Source organism: Chiloscyllium plagiosum, unplaced genomic scaffold, assembly GCF_037043375.1.
Source record: "Chiloscyllium plagiosum isolate Xiang-an unplaced genomic scaffold, Cpla_swu_hap1 HiC_scaffold_34, whole genome shotgun sequence".
NCBI lineage: Eukaryota > Metazoa > Chordata > Chondrichthyes > Orectolobiformes > Hemiscylliidae > Chiloscyllium > Chiloscyllium plagiosum.
In genome coordinates, this window is record NW_028270172.1 from 16,432,552 (window position 1) to 16,445,224 (window position 12,673).

General features: G+C 40.7%; 1 protein-coding gene across 1 annotated transcript in view; it reads left to right on the forward strand.

The window, feature by feature from the left end:
• LOC122564273 (uncharacterized) overlaps positions 1 to 8,673 on the forward strand; it is a 30,627-nt gene extending 21,954 nt beyond the window's left edge. Inside the window, exon 7 of the mRNA XM_087978431.1 lies at positions 7,345 to 8,673. Coding sequence (XP_087834557.1) covers positions 7,345 to 8,503 — 1,159 coding nt within the window. The 3' untranslated portion in view covers positions 8,504 to 8,673. The remainder of the gene's footprint in view (positions 1 to 7,344) is intronic.
• The last annotated feature ends 4,000 nt before the right edge of the window (positions 8,674 to 12,673 follow it).

The following is a 12,673-nucleotide window of genomic DNA, read 5'->3' on the forward strand; positions in this document are numbered from 1 at the left end:
TTCATAAACTTTAACTCTTAAACTGAGGGAACATATTCTCTTAATTATTCTGAACAATCTCCTTTTCGAGGTGAAACCACACTTACGTCAGTCAAAGTTAAACATCACACAACACCAGGTTATAGTCCAACAGGTTTAATTGGAAGCACACTAGCTTTCGGAGTGATGTTCCTTCATCAGATGATTGTGACAATCACCTGATGAAGGAGCATCGCTCCGAAAGCTAGTGTGCTTCCAATTAAACCTGTTGGACTATAACCTGGTGTTGTGTGATTTTTAATTTTGTACACCCCAGACCAACACCGGCATCTTCAAATCATGCTTACGTCAGTCAGGTATCCTTTGAAATGCCCAAAAGCTTTCCAATCTCTTGGTTTCTGTATGACAATGTCAATCTTTGATTATTTTAAACCCAAAAGCAAGCTAATGTCTTTCATTGTTTTCTCTCTCCTGTCTTAAATTCCACACAATATAAATAAATTTCCATTAACACTCCAGGAGGCCTTGCATCACTACTCTCTACTTTAAAATCATGATTCTGGAAAGAATAAGTTTGACTAATGCTTTAGTCGAAGTCTCTTGTATAACATACATTTCCCGTGAGTTTAACATTTATTTTCTACAACTTTAAGTGTCCCTCTTCTTTAAGCTTTGAATCCCAATTTTCCTCAACCACCAGATTAAATCAAGTTAAAGATAAATGTCATAATCCCTCCTTTTACTTTATTTTTGTTCTGTTGCTGTTGTTGTTGTGAAATGTGTTTTGGTGCTAGCATTCTGGCTACTGATGCCTTGTTCCAAGGTTCGAGCACATACTCAAGGCTATCAGCTCAGTGTAATAGTAAGGGGGCACTGCACTGTTGCAGGGGGTTAAATCCATTGAGGACTTGAATCCATCATCTTCTAACATGAGGGTGCAATATTAATATTGAGCCAGCATCACATCAGAGGATCTGATGTGCAATATCAATATTTACCTTCTTAATAGAGTCTAAAAACATCAGCTTCGGTTTGTTTACATGGAGTATGAGAATTTTTAACAGTGTAGAGACTTATTCTATGATGGCATTTTTACAATGAAGCTGATTACTTTTCCTTGTCTATAAATGGGAATGTGTGTTGCGAGGAATATGTAAAATAGTTTCAGGAGAATTTGGCCAGACTTAGTGTCATTGAGTCATAGAGATGTACAGCATGGAAACAGACCCTTCGGTCCAACCCATCCATGCTGACCAGATATCCCAACCCAATCTAGTCCCACCTGCCAGGACCCGGCCCATATCCCTCCAAACCCTTCCTATTCATATACCCATCCAAATGCCTCTTAAATGTTGCAATTGTACCAGCCTCCACCACATCCTCTGGCAGCTCATTCCATACACGTACCACCCTCTGTGTGGAAAAAGTTGCCCCTTAGGTCTCTTTTATATCTTTCCCCTCTCACCCTAAACCTATGCCCTCTAGTTCTGGACTCCCTGATCCCAGGAAAAAGAGTTTGTCTATTTATCCTATCCATGCCCCTCATAATTTTGTAAACTTCCAAAAGGTCACCCCTCAGCCTCTGACACTGCAGGGAAAACAGCCCCAGCCTGTTCAGCCTCTCCCTGTGGCTCAACGCTGGCAAAATCCATTAAATCTTTTCTGAACCCTTTCAAGTTTCACAACATCTTTCCGATAGGAAGGAAACCAGAATTGCACACAATATTCCAACAGTGGCCTAACCAATGTCCTGTACAGCCGCAACATGACCTCCCAACTCCTGTACTCAATACTCTGACCAATAAAGGAAAGCATACCAAACGCCTTCTTCATTATCCCATCCACCTGCGACTCCACTTTCAAGGAGCTATGAACCTGCACTCCAAGGTCTCTTTGTTCAGCAACACTCCCTAGGACCTTACCATTAAGTGTATAAGTCTTGCTAAAATTTGCTTTCCCAAAATGCAGCACCTCGCATTTATTTGAATTAAACTCCATCTGCCACTTCTCAGCCCATTGGCCCATCTGGTCCAGATCCTGTTGTAATGTGAGGTAACCCTCTTCGTTGTCCACTACACCTCCAATTTTGGTATCATCTGCAAACTTACTAACTGTACCGATTATGCTTGCATCCAAATCATTTATGTAAATGACAAAAAGTAGAGGATCCAGCACCAATTCTTGTGGCACTCCACTGGTCACAGGCCGCAAGTCTGAAAAACAACCCTCCACCACCACCCTCTGTCTTCTACCTTTGAGTCAGTTCTGTATCCAAATGGCTAGTTATCCCTGTATTCCATGAGATCTAACCTTGCTAATTAGTCTCCCTTGTCGAATGCCTTACTGAAGTCCATATAGATCACATCTACTGCTCTGCCCTCATCAATCTTCTTTGTTACTTCTTCAAAAACCTCAATCAAGTTTGTGATACACGATTTCCCACGCACAAAGCCATGTTGACTATCCCGAATCAGTCCTTGCCTTTCCAAATACATGTACATCCTGTCCCTCAGGATTCCCTCCAACAACTTGACCACCACTGAGGTCAGGCTCACTGGTCTATAGTTCCCCGGCTTGTCTTTACCGCCCTTCTTAAACAGTTTGCCAAACTCCAGTCTTCCAGCACCCCACCTGTGACTATCGATGATACAAATATCTCAGCAAGAGGCCCAGCAATCACTTTTCTAGCTTCCCACTGAGTTTTCGGGTACACCTGATCAGATCCTGGGGATTTATCCACTTTTAACCGTTTCAAGACATCCAGCACTTCCTCCTCTGTAATCTGGACATTTTGCAAGATGTCATTATCTATTTCTCTACAGTCTATATCTTCATATCCTTTTCTACAGTAAATACTGATGCAAAATATTCATTTAGTATCTCCTGGATAAGAACTTGGCAGATAGCATATAATGTGGAAAAATGTGAGGTTACCACTTTGGTAGGAGAAACAAATGTGTAGAGTATTTCTCAAATGGTAAGTGGTTGGAAAGTATAGCTGCATAAAGGGACTTGGGTAAACCTGTCAACATGTTACTGAAAGATAAACATGCAGGTGCAGCAAGCTCTTAGAAAGGCTAATGGAATGTTGGCCATTACTGAAAAAGGATTTGAGTACAGGAGTTGTGAAGTCTTGCTTCAAGCTGGCTTAGAAGCTTGGTTAAACAATACCTGGAGTAGTCACAGAGTCAGAGAGCACAGAAACAGACTCATCAGTCCAACCAGTGCATGCCGAACATAATCCCAAACAAAACCAGTCCCACCTGCCTGCTCCTGGCCCATATCTCTCCAAACTTTTCCTATTCATGAACTTATCCAGATGTCTTTTAAACATTGTAACTGTACCTACATCTACCACTTCCTCAGGAGATTCATTCCATATGCAAACCACCCTCTGTGGAAAAAAATTGCTCCCCGTGTCTTTTTAAAATCTCTCTCCTCTCACCTTACAAACGTGCCTGTAATCTTGAAATCCCCCAACCTGAGGAAAAGACAATCTCAGCAAAAGTATTATTGCCATTGCTCCCGGAAGGGAGACTGTCCGATGAAGAGAGATTGGACATGGCCTCTATCCTCCAGAGTTTTGAAGAACAAGAAATGATCTTGTTGAAGATTATGAAATACTTAAAGGGATTGACAGGGTAGACACTGGTAAGATGTTTCCCCTGGTTAGGAAGTCTTGAATATTGAGGCACAGTTTAAAAGTAAGGAGCGTTTAAAAGTAAGGTCTGAGATGAGAATTATTTTTACTGAGTTGCTAACCTTTCGAATTTTTAATGCCAGAGGGCTGTGCAGGTTTGAGTATGTTTAAGGTAAAGACTGACAGATTTTTGATTACCGGTGGCATTCAGGGTTAAGGCAACAGATGTGAGCAAAACGTCAGAAATCACACAACGTCAGGTTATAGTCCAACCGGTTTATTTGAAATCACAAGCTTTCGGAGTGAAGGAACCCATTAGTCAGGTGCAGTGAGAGGGAAGCACAGAATGTATGGGCAGAGACATCAAAAGATCATATAAATGATGTGAGTGGAAGATCAAATAATAAGTCTCTGCAGGTGACCAAGCGTGTTAAACAGCGAGTAAAGTGTCAACAGCTGAATATCAACTGAAGGGATGACCTATAATTTGATTAAATGAGGCAGAGAGATGAATACAAAATTTAAAATAAGGTGGTGCTGGAGACAAACCAAATGACTGGAATAACACGGAACTCAAACAGATGCTGCTGGAAAAGCCCCGCAGGTCAGGCTGCATCTGTGAAGAGAAACCAGAGGAAGGGTCACCAGACCTGAAACATTAACTCTGATTATTCTTCACAGATACCACACCAGACAAGCTGAGCTCCCCTCACCCCCGTTAAATCTTGCCCTTACCCTGATCTACAGCATCCACAGTTTTTTCAGCTTTTATTTATATTTATTTTATAACATGATAGGTATGAGTCACATGCCGAGGGTCTAGACAAAATATTTAGTAATCCAAAACTGTAATTCAGAAGATAGACACAGAATACAACCGATAAAGTACCCTTTGTTGTCCTATACTTCCCTGGAGCAGAGAGACTATGCCGTGTTCTTCACAGCCTTCAACATGTTAGCAATGACAATGACCATCTCGCCAAGATCATCCCTACGCCTCCACGTCTTGCTTTCAAACAACCACCAAAATGGCAAACAGACCATCGTTTGCAGCAAACTACCCAGCCTTCAGGACAATATCGACCATAAATCCACACAACCCTGCAATGGCAACCACTGCAAGACATGTCAGATCATTGAGATGGATACTACCACCCATGTGCACAGCAGGTACTCATGTAACTTGGCCAATGTTGTCTACTCATACGCTACAGGCAAGGATGCCTAAGGCATGCTAATCGGCGAGACTCAGCAATTGCTACTACAACAGATGAATGGACACCACACAACTATCATCAGACAGGATATGTCCCCTTCCAGTCGGGGAACATTTCAGCAGTCAAGGACATTCAGCTCCTGATCTTCAGGTAAGTGTTCTCCAAGGTGGCTTTCGAGATTCCTGAAGAAAGGCTTATGCCTGAAACGTCGATTCTCCTGCTCCTTGGATGCTGCCTGACCTCTTGCGCTTTTCCAGCAACACATTTTTCAGCTCTGGCTTTCGAGATACACAACGCAGAATCGCTGAGCAGAATCTGATAGCCAAGTTCCATACCCATGAAGACGGCCTCAACTGTGATCTTGGGTTTATGTGACCCCACTACACTGTTCTAAATCAGTAAAATCTTCCGGACTGACCTGTTTTGACACCATCACCCTGATAAATTGTTATGAACTCTCTACCTGAATTAGTTTGTAGAGTTTTGGATTACTTATTACTTTGGTTAGACCCTCGGCCTGCAACTCTTTTAAAAACTGAAAGAACTGCGGATGCTGTAGATCGGGGTAAGGGGAAGGTTTGATGGGGGGAGAGGGGGCTCAGCAGGTCTGGTGGTATCTGTGAAGAATAATCAGAGTTAACGTTTCGGGTCTGGTGACCCTTCCTCTGGTTTCTCTTCACAGATGCTGCTGGACTTGTTGGACTTTTCCAGCAGCATCTGTTTGTGTTCCATGTTATTCCAGTCATTTGGTTTGTCTCCAGCACCACCTTATTTTAATTTTTTGTATTCATCTCTCTGCCTCATTTAATCCCAGATTATAGGTCTCCCTTTGGTTGACATTCAGCTGTTGACACTTTACTCACTGTTTAACACTCTTGGTCACCTGCAGACTTATTATTCGACCCTTCACTCACATCATTTATATGATCTTTTGATGTCTCTGCCCATAAATTCTATGCTTCCCTCTCACTGCATCTAAGGGGCTCCTTCACTCCGAAAGCTTGTGATTTCAAATAAACCGGTTGAACTAAAACCTTGCATTGTGTGATTTCTGACTTTGTCCACCCCAGTCCAACACTGGCATCTCCACGTCAGGGGTGAGTAAAAAGTATTTGATCAGCCATGATTGTTTTGAATAGTGGGGCAAGTACAGTGCGATGAATGGCATATTCTTGTTCCTTAGTCTCTGTGTTAGAGATGTGGGCATCACTAGCTGGATCAGCATTTAGTATCCATCCTATATGCCCTGGAGAGAGTGCTGGGCTGGTTTCTTGAATTGCTGCAGTCCTTGTGCTGTTAGGAAGGAAGTTCTAAGATTTTGACCTAGTAACAGTAATGGAATGGTGATTCATTTCGAAGTCAGAATGTGTGGTTTAGAGGGGACATGTACATAGTGGTGTTTCCATGTATCTGACCATTTAGCTGAATTAGTAACTGAATAAATCTTATTTTCATTGAATTCTTTGGATTAAATTTCACAGTTCGCGCCATGTTTACAAGCCCATTAAATCAGTGGGGTTTTATTCTTCATGAAGACATATAAAAAACATAGAACATTACAGCACAGTACAGGCCCTTCAGTCCTCGATGTTGTGCCGGTCTTTTATCCTACTCTAAGATCTAGGGTGGCACAGTGGTTAGCACTGCTGCCTCACAGCGCCAGGGATACGGATTCGATTCCAGCCCCAGGTGACTGTCTGTGTGGAGTTTGCACATTCTCCCCGTGTCTGCGTGAGTTTCCTCCGGTTTCTTCCCACAGGTTAGGTGAATTGGCCAAGCTAAGTTGCCCATTGTGTTTAGAGATGTGTAAGTTAGGTGCATTAGTCAGGGGAAATATAGAGTAGTAGGGTAATGGGTCTGGGTGGGATACTCTTCAGATGGTTGGTGTAGACGTGTAGGGCCAAAGGGGCTGTTTCCATATTGTAGGAATTCTAATTCTAATCAGACTAACCTACATATTGTACTATCTTTCATGTGCCGATCCAAGAGTCACTTAAATGTCCCTACTGTAGCTGACTCTACTACCACTGCTGGCAATGCATTCCATGCACCCACCATTCTCTGTGTAATGAACCTACCTCTGACATCTCTCCTCAACCTTTCTCCAATTACCTTAAAATTGTGCCCCCTTGTGATAGACATTTTCACTATGGGGGAAAAAGTCACTGGCTATCCACTCTATGCCTCTCAACATCTTGTACATCTCTATCAAGTCCCCTCTCCTTTGCTCCAATAAGAAAAGCCCCAGCTCCCTCAACCTTTCTTCATAAGATATCCCCTCCAATCCAGGGCAGCATCCTGGTAAGTCTCCTCTGCACCCTCTCTAAAGCTTCCAAATCTTTTGTATAATAAAGCAACCAGAACTGAACACAATAAATATAGAATGCATCTATTGCTGTTTTAGGGATAGATTTTGTATGAGCAATTCAATGTTTGTAAGGTGTGGTACACACCTTTTACAGTATGTCCTTGTCTAACTGATGTGTCATACAAAAATTCCATCTTCAGAGGTTATTCAAGAGAGGGACCTGGAAAAAATGAGAGAGAAATTTTAATCATTTCTGACCAGGAGAAACTCAAACACCTATCCAACAGCCTGACAACTTTAGATCCACTTAGAAGGGTGGATGAACTTTCAGGATTCTGCTCCAATGTGTCTACTCTGAACAGCAATCGAAGAGAAATAATGATGGAAAATGACTGCCATAAAGTTGAAAGTAAGCCTATTGAAAACTTTCGTTATGGTACAGCACCTATTAACATCAGGAGAAATAATCAGAATTTCTTTTTTCCCCTTTGGATATTGAAACCTACTGAAAATAAAACAAATTATTTGGAGATTGATCAGTCAGAAACCTTTCCTCCCAGTTGTTACCAGCAACCATGCTTAGACTTTAGACCAGAGATTATTGACCCTGAGAGTCTATCTCCCAGCTCAAATCGTGAACAAGAAGCCAATTTGTACCCCTACCCTGACTTTCTCCCACCGCCATTTAACAGAATAGATTTCAGTGAGCTGTCAATGCTGGAGGACTGTAAGTGGAAAGAAGCTCTACCGGCAAGGCCAAACAGACCTCTGGAACAGCTAATTGATCGTATTGTGCAGATGGAGAAGATTCAGTTTTTGACAATTCAGAAGGAGAAAAACAAAGTTGCTGGGATGTTGCCAAGCGCTGCTGCTGCAAACACTTCCAGCTTGAGGAAAAGTTCAAAGAGAAGTAGAAAATCTCGTCAATGTGATCTTCTTTGCATGCAGCCGCCACATGTCGAGGTTTGCTTTAAGAAAGCCACCCCTGGCAAACTTGAAAAACGCAAATACTTGTACCGAATAGGCTCCAGCCACTCGTGCGATGAATCCCCAGATTTTCAATTATCTAACGACGATGTGAAATTCAAGAGGCGACTTAGAGCAAACTGTAATGTGTATAAACATTTCAGAAGGTCCATGTACAGTTCAAACCAGATAATATTGAGTAGGACTGCCTCAAACTATGCTAACAGTCAAGCCTTTGCTGCAGTGAAATCTGTGAATCCACTGCCTGGACAGAAGTCTTCAGGCAACAGTCCTTGTAAGTACAAAAAGAAACAGAAATATATCCAAGCAGCATTAGGAAGGTCTGCAGAAGGTAGAGCAAAACATTGTTTTCTCAGCAGAGAAAGTTATTAATTGATTCTTCTGAGAAACACCACTAATCACATTATCAAACTTATCTGCTCAATTTCTGAGACAAATAGGCCAAGTAAGCCAAATGTTGCTTTTAACAGACATTTAGAATTAAAACTGTATACTTTTTAAAGAAAACTTATATAATGTACTTTTGATGCTGGAAATAAAGATGAATGTTAATACTTTAAAATCTTTGAAGCATTCAACAGTATGGTCCAAATCTTTCAAACTCTTCAGAAAAAAGACATAAAAAGACTGGGTAATTTTTCAGTCAGCGAAAGTATACACATGAAGCTTTAGACAGTGACACCACTCTTCCTTTGGTTCAGAGGATTATTCATTCAAACCATGGTCCACAGACTTAAGCACATAACACAGGCTGACATATTACTGTATTGCTGGGGGAGTGCGACAGTTAGAGATTTGCTGACAAGTTACAATGTGATACTGAAATCTTGCTCGATGTCTCAATTATTGATACTGTTTGATGAAGAACAGGAGATTTCTTGTCTTGTTTCTTAGTTTCTTAACTAAACCAAGTTAGCTGACTGCTCATCTCATTTTGTTTGTGGGAATTGGGTCTGTACAAATTGGCTGCTGCAATTTCCTAAATGACACACTGAATCCAAAAACACCCAGAGTAATGATTTGGCTGAAATAAATTAGGACAATTAGCCAAATTGAACATAATTGTGGTGTACAGTATGTAATAACTTGGATATCCAAATAATCTAATATCTTCATTTTTGTGCAGTTACGTTGTTTAATTAATGGTTTTGGAATTAATATATCCTATGTTGAGTACAGATTGTCCTGGGTTGAGAATTAGTTACAATAAGATCACAAAGGCATGCAGTTGGCTGTCTGACACATTCCTGCAATGAGACTCCAATCTCAAGTTATGATGAAACTATTTAGACATTTAATAAATCAGAGACAGCAGATTCTGATGAACAAATATTTTTTGTACTTATAATCAATTTTGGAAGTTTCTTTGAGGAAGATTAATGTATTTACAAAAATACAAAATCAATTATTATGATGTTTAAATCACTTCCTGGGCCAAATTAAATTGGCAATGGCAGCATTTTGTGTTGATTCCAGTAAAACAAACAATGACCCCTGATGCCACATGCATAATTGCTAACACAAAACCAACAGTGCCTGAGTGGAGCAAAGTGGAAAGTTGTGTATGTGCTGGGAGCAGCTGAAAATTCCCACTGATCCAATTGACAGTCCCAAGATACTAAATTAATCAGTCAGTGCAGAGGTTTAAAAAACTTGTCCCTTCTGTTGAAAAAAAAATCACTAAGACCCTCCGATTCCTAAACTAAGCCCAACTGAAGGACAGAGATCAAAGCCTGCTATAAGTGGACACAAATGGGGAGAGGGTAGTGTAGTGGTTTTGTCAATGGACTATAGTAACCTAGAGATCCAGGCTAATACTCTATGGTCCATGGGTTAAAATCCCACCACAGAAGCTGTTGGAATTTCAATTTATAAATCTGAAACATTAAGCAAGTCTCAGTAATAGCTTTGAAGCCATTTTGATGTTTTAGAAAACTCACCTGGTCCACTAATCTGCTTTAAGGAAGGAAATGTGTCTTTCTGACATGGTCAGACCTACATGTATTGTGACTCTAAAATTTTCAAGAAAGTCAATCAATTCAATGGTAATTAGGGGTGGGTAACAAATGCTGGCTTTACTGTCAATTCCCACATATGCAGGAAGGTGAGTCCTTGGCTCAACGTCTGCTAATGCTTCGTCCTGGGCTGTTTTGCTCAGCAGCAGTTAGTAATTGCCTTCCATCTTCAGAGGTAGATCCCAAGATTGTCTTGGCTGAAACAGGAACAGAGGCTACACTGTTAACGTGATTCTGAAGCACAGTCTAACCAACTGCCAGCTTCCCCTTTTGAGTCCTGCCCAAATATTTGTCCCATTTTCTTTCTCCACCCCCTTTCAACTTTCAGAACTCAATAGTGTGACAAAAATAGATTTTGTACATCATTTCACTGTTTCTTTTTGCCTTTTAAAAGAAAATATAGTTTCCAACATTAATCCATAAAAAAACCACTTTGCAGTAGGATGTAGAATCTTCACGAATTACACAATTATCTGCTACCAAGACTCTAGGCATGTTGTCTTAAAGGTGTTTCTATTCTATTTCCTCATTTATTTGTTCTAAAAATATTAAAAGAAGAAAAAGAATGTTTGACAGTGATTGTAATAGAAACTGAGATTGTTTGCCTCCTGATTGTTGAGGAACCTTTTCTACACTGTCCTCTAGGGGAGAACCTTCCAAGGTTAGTACTGGATTATTAATCCAGAAACCCAGCTAATGTTCTGGGAGACCTGGATGCAAATTCCACCGTGGCAGATGGTGCAATTTGAATTCAATAAAAACCTGGAATTAAAAGTCTAATGATAATTACAAAACCACTGTCAATTGTGAGAACAAACTCATCTGGTTCACTAATGCCTTTTAGGGACAGAAACTGCTGTTTTTATCTGGTCAGGTCTGGCTTACATGTGACTTCAGACCGATAGCAGTGACTCTCAACTGAACCCTGGTCCTGGCCAGTCACATCCACGTCCCGTAACTGAATTCTTTTTAAAAAATCTCTCCGAGTCAGGATGCAGATCATGTTGTGAATTTGTGGAACATTCTTCCCAAGAGGACAGTGGAGGTCATTGAATAGTTTTATGGTGAAGGTGAGGTGGTGAAGGAGAGAAAGTGAAGTTGAGGCTACTATCAGATCAACCAAGATCTTATTGAATGGTGTAACAGACGTGTCACAAACCATTGGAGTGGTACGATGCAAACCGAACCCTGCTATTTCCTGAATCATACCAAACATTAATGTTTTTTAGAAAATTACATACAGCACCCCATTTATATGACTTTCAGATAAAGGTTGACAGCAAACATGGACCAGATTTTTGTATTAAATATTATTATTTGACTATAGATAAAGTAAACAAATATAGCCCATTGGCATATAACACTATTAAAACTCTAATCTCCTTACAAATATCTCTTTACACACATATAAACCTCTGTGGAAAATAAATTCTTAGCATAGAAAAGTCAATTGTATCTTTGCTTCCCAGTTCGAATGTTGAGATACTCTTCTTTGTCTAGTTAGGCCCTGGGTGTTCAGATGTCTTTCTTCTGAAAGCTTCCACTGGTTTGTAAGTAGTACAGAGTGACAAATTTACTGGGAAAACATATCTGATTTATCAGTTCAAAATGTCAGAGCTCGCAGCAGCTTTCTGCAGGAAAGATAGCTGGCTTTCAAGTTTCAACCAAGGTTTGTTTTACTGCAGAGAGCAGTCAGCTGCTGGGGAAGAATATCAGTACGCTCCTCCATATCTTTCTTTATGTCTCTCTAACATGTTTGCAGTTCCAACGTGCTCAAGTAGCTGAGAACCAATCAGCTTTACTTGTAAACAACTTCTTGGCAACTGTCTGCATATAGCAGGAGCCCATAGCCAGAAAATGGACTTCACAATCGGTACCAAGTTTGTTGTTGTGAAATGATGGTAAATCCCTTTTTTTTTAAACAAAAGATCTTCTTTCTCCTTGCAGTCCAAGACACAGAAATAAAGAGAGACCGTTCTTGCAGGCTTGAGCGGCCACGTGGCCTATTCTTGCTTTTAAATGCACATAATCGTATCTCCAGGAATATATTCAGCAAATTTTGGCAACTGAACACCAAGACACATAGCCACGACGTAGCTCTCATCTATTATCTTGGCAAGACCAGAAGCATGTTTGACATTGCTAATGCATGGACTAGGACTAAGCCTCATAAAGAAGGGTGCTTGCTTGGTTCAATTTTTCTTTAATCAACTACAATCAAATTGTTGTAAAGATTCCTGGTATTCTTCAGCCAGTCATCTTTATTAGATAAGACAAGTTTCTATTTCTGAAAAGGATGATCAGCAATGGTCTTTCCCCACAGTGATTCTCTACTGCCTGCTGCCCATTTCCTGCCTGATGTCTGACAGTTGACTTTTGGAGAGGCACCTTTATGGACAGGTACAATGCCTGTATGTAAGTTTGCTCACTGAGCTGGAAAGTTCATTTTCAGACGTTTCATCACCAAACTAGTTAACATCATCAATGAGCCTCCAGTGAAGCACTGGTGTTAGTGACTGGCTTTCTA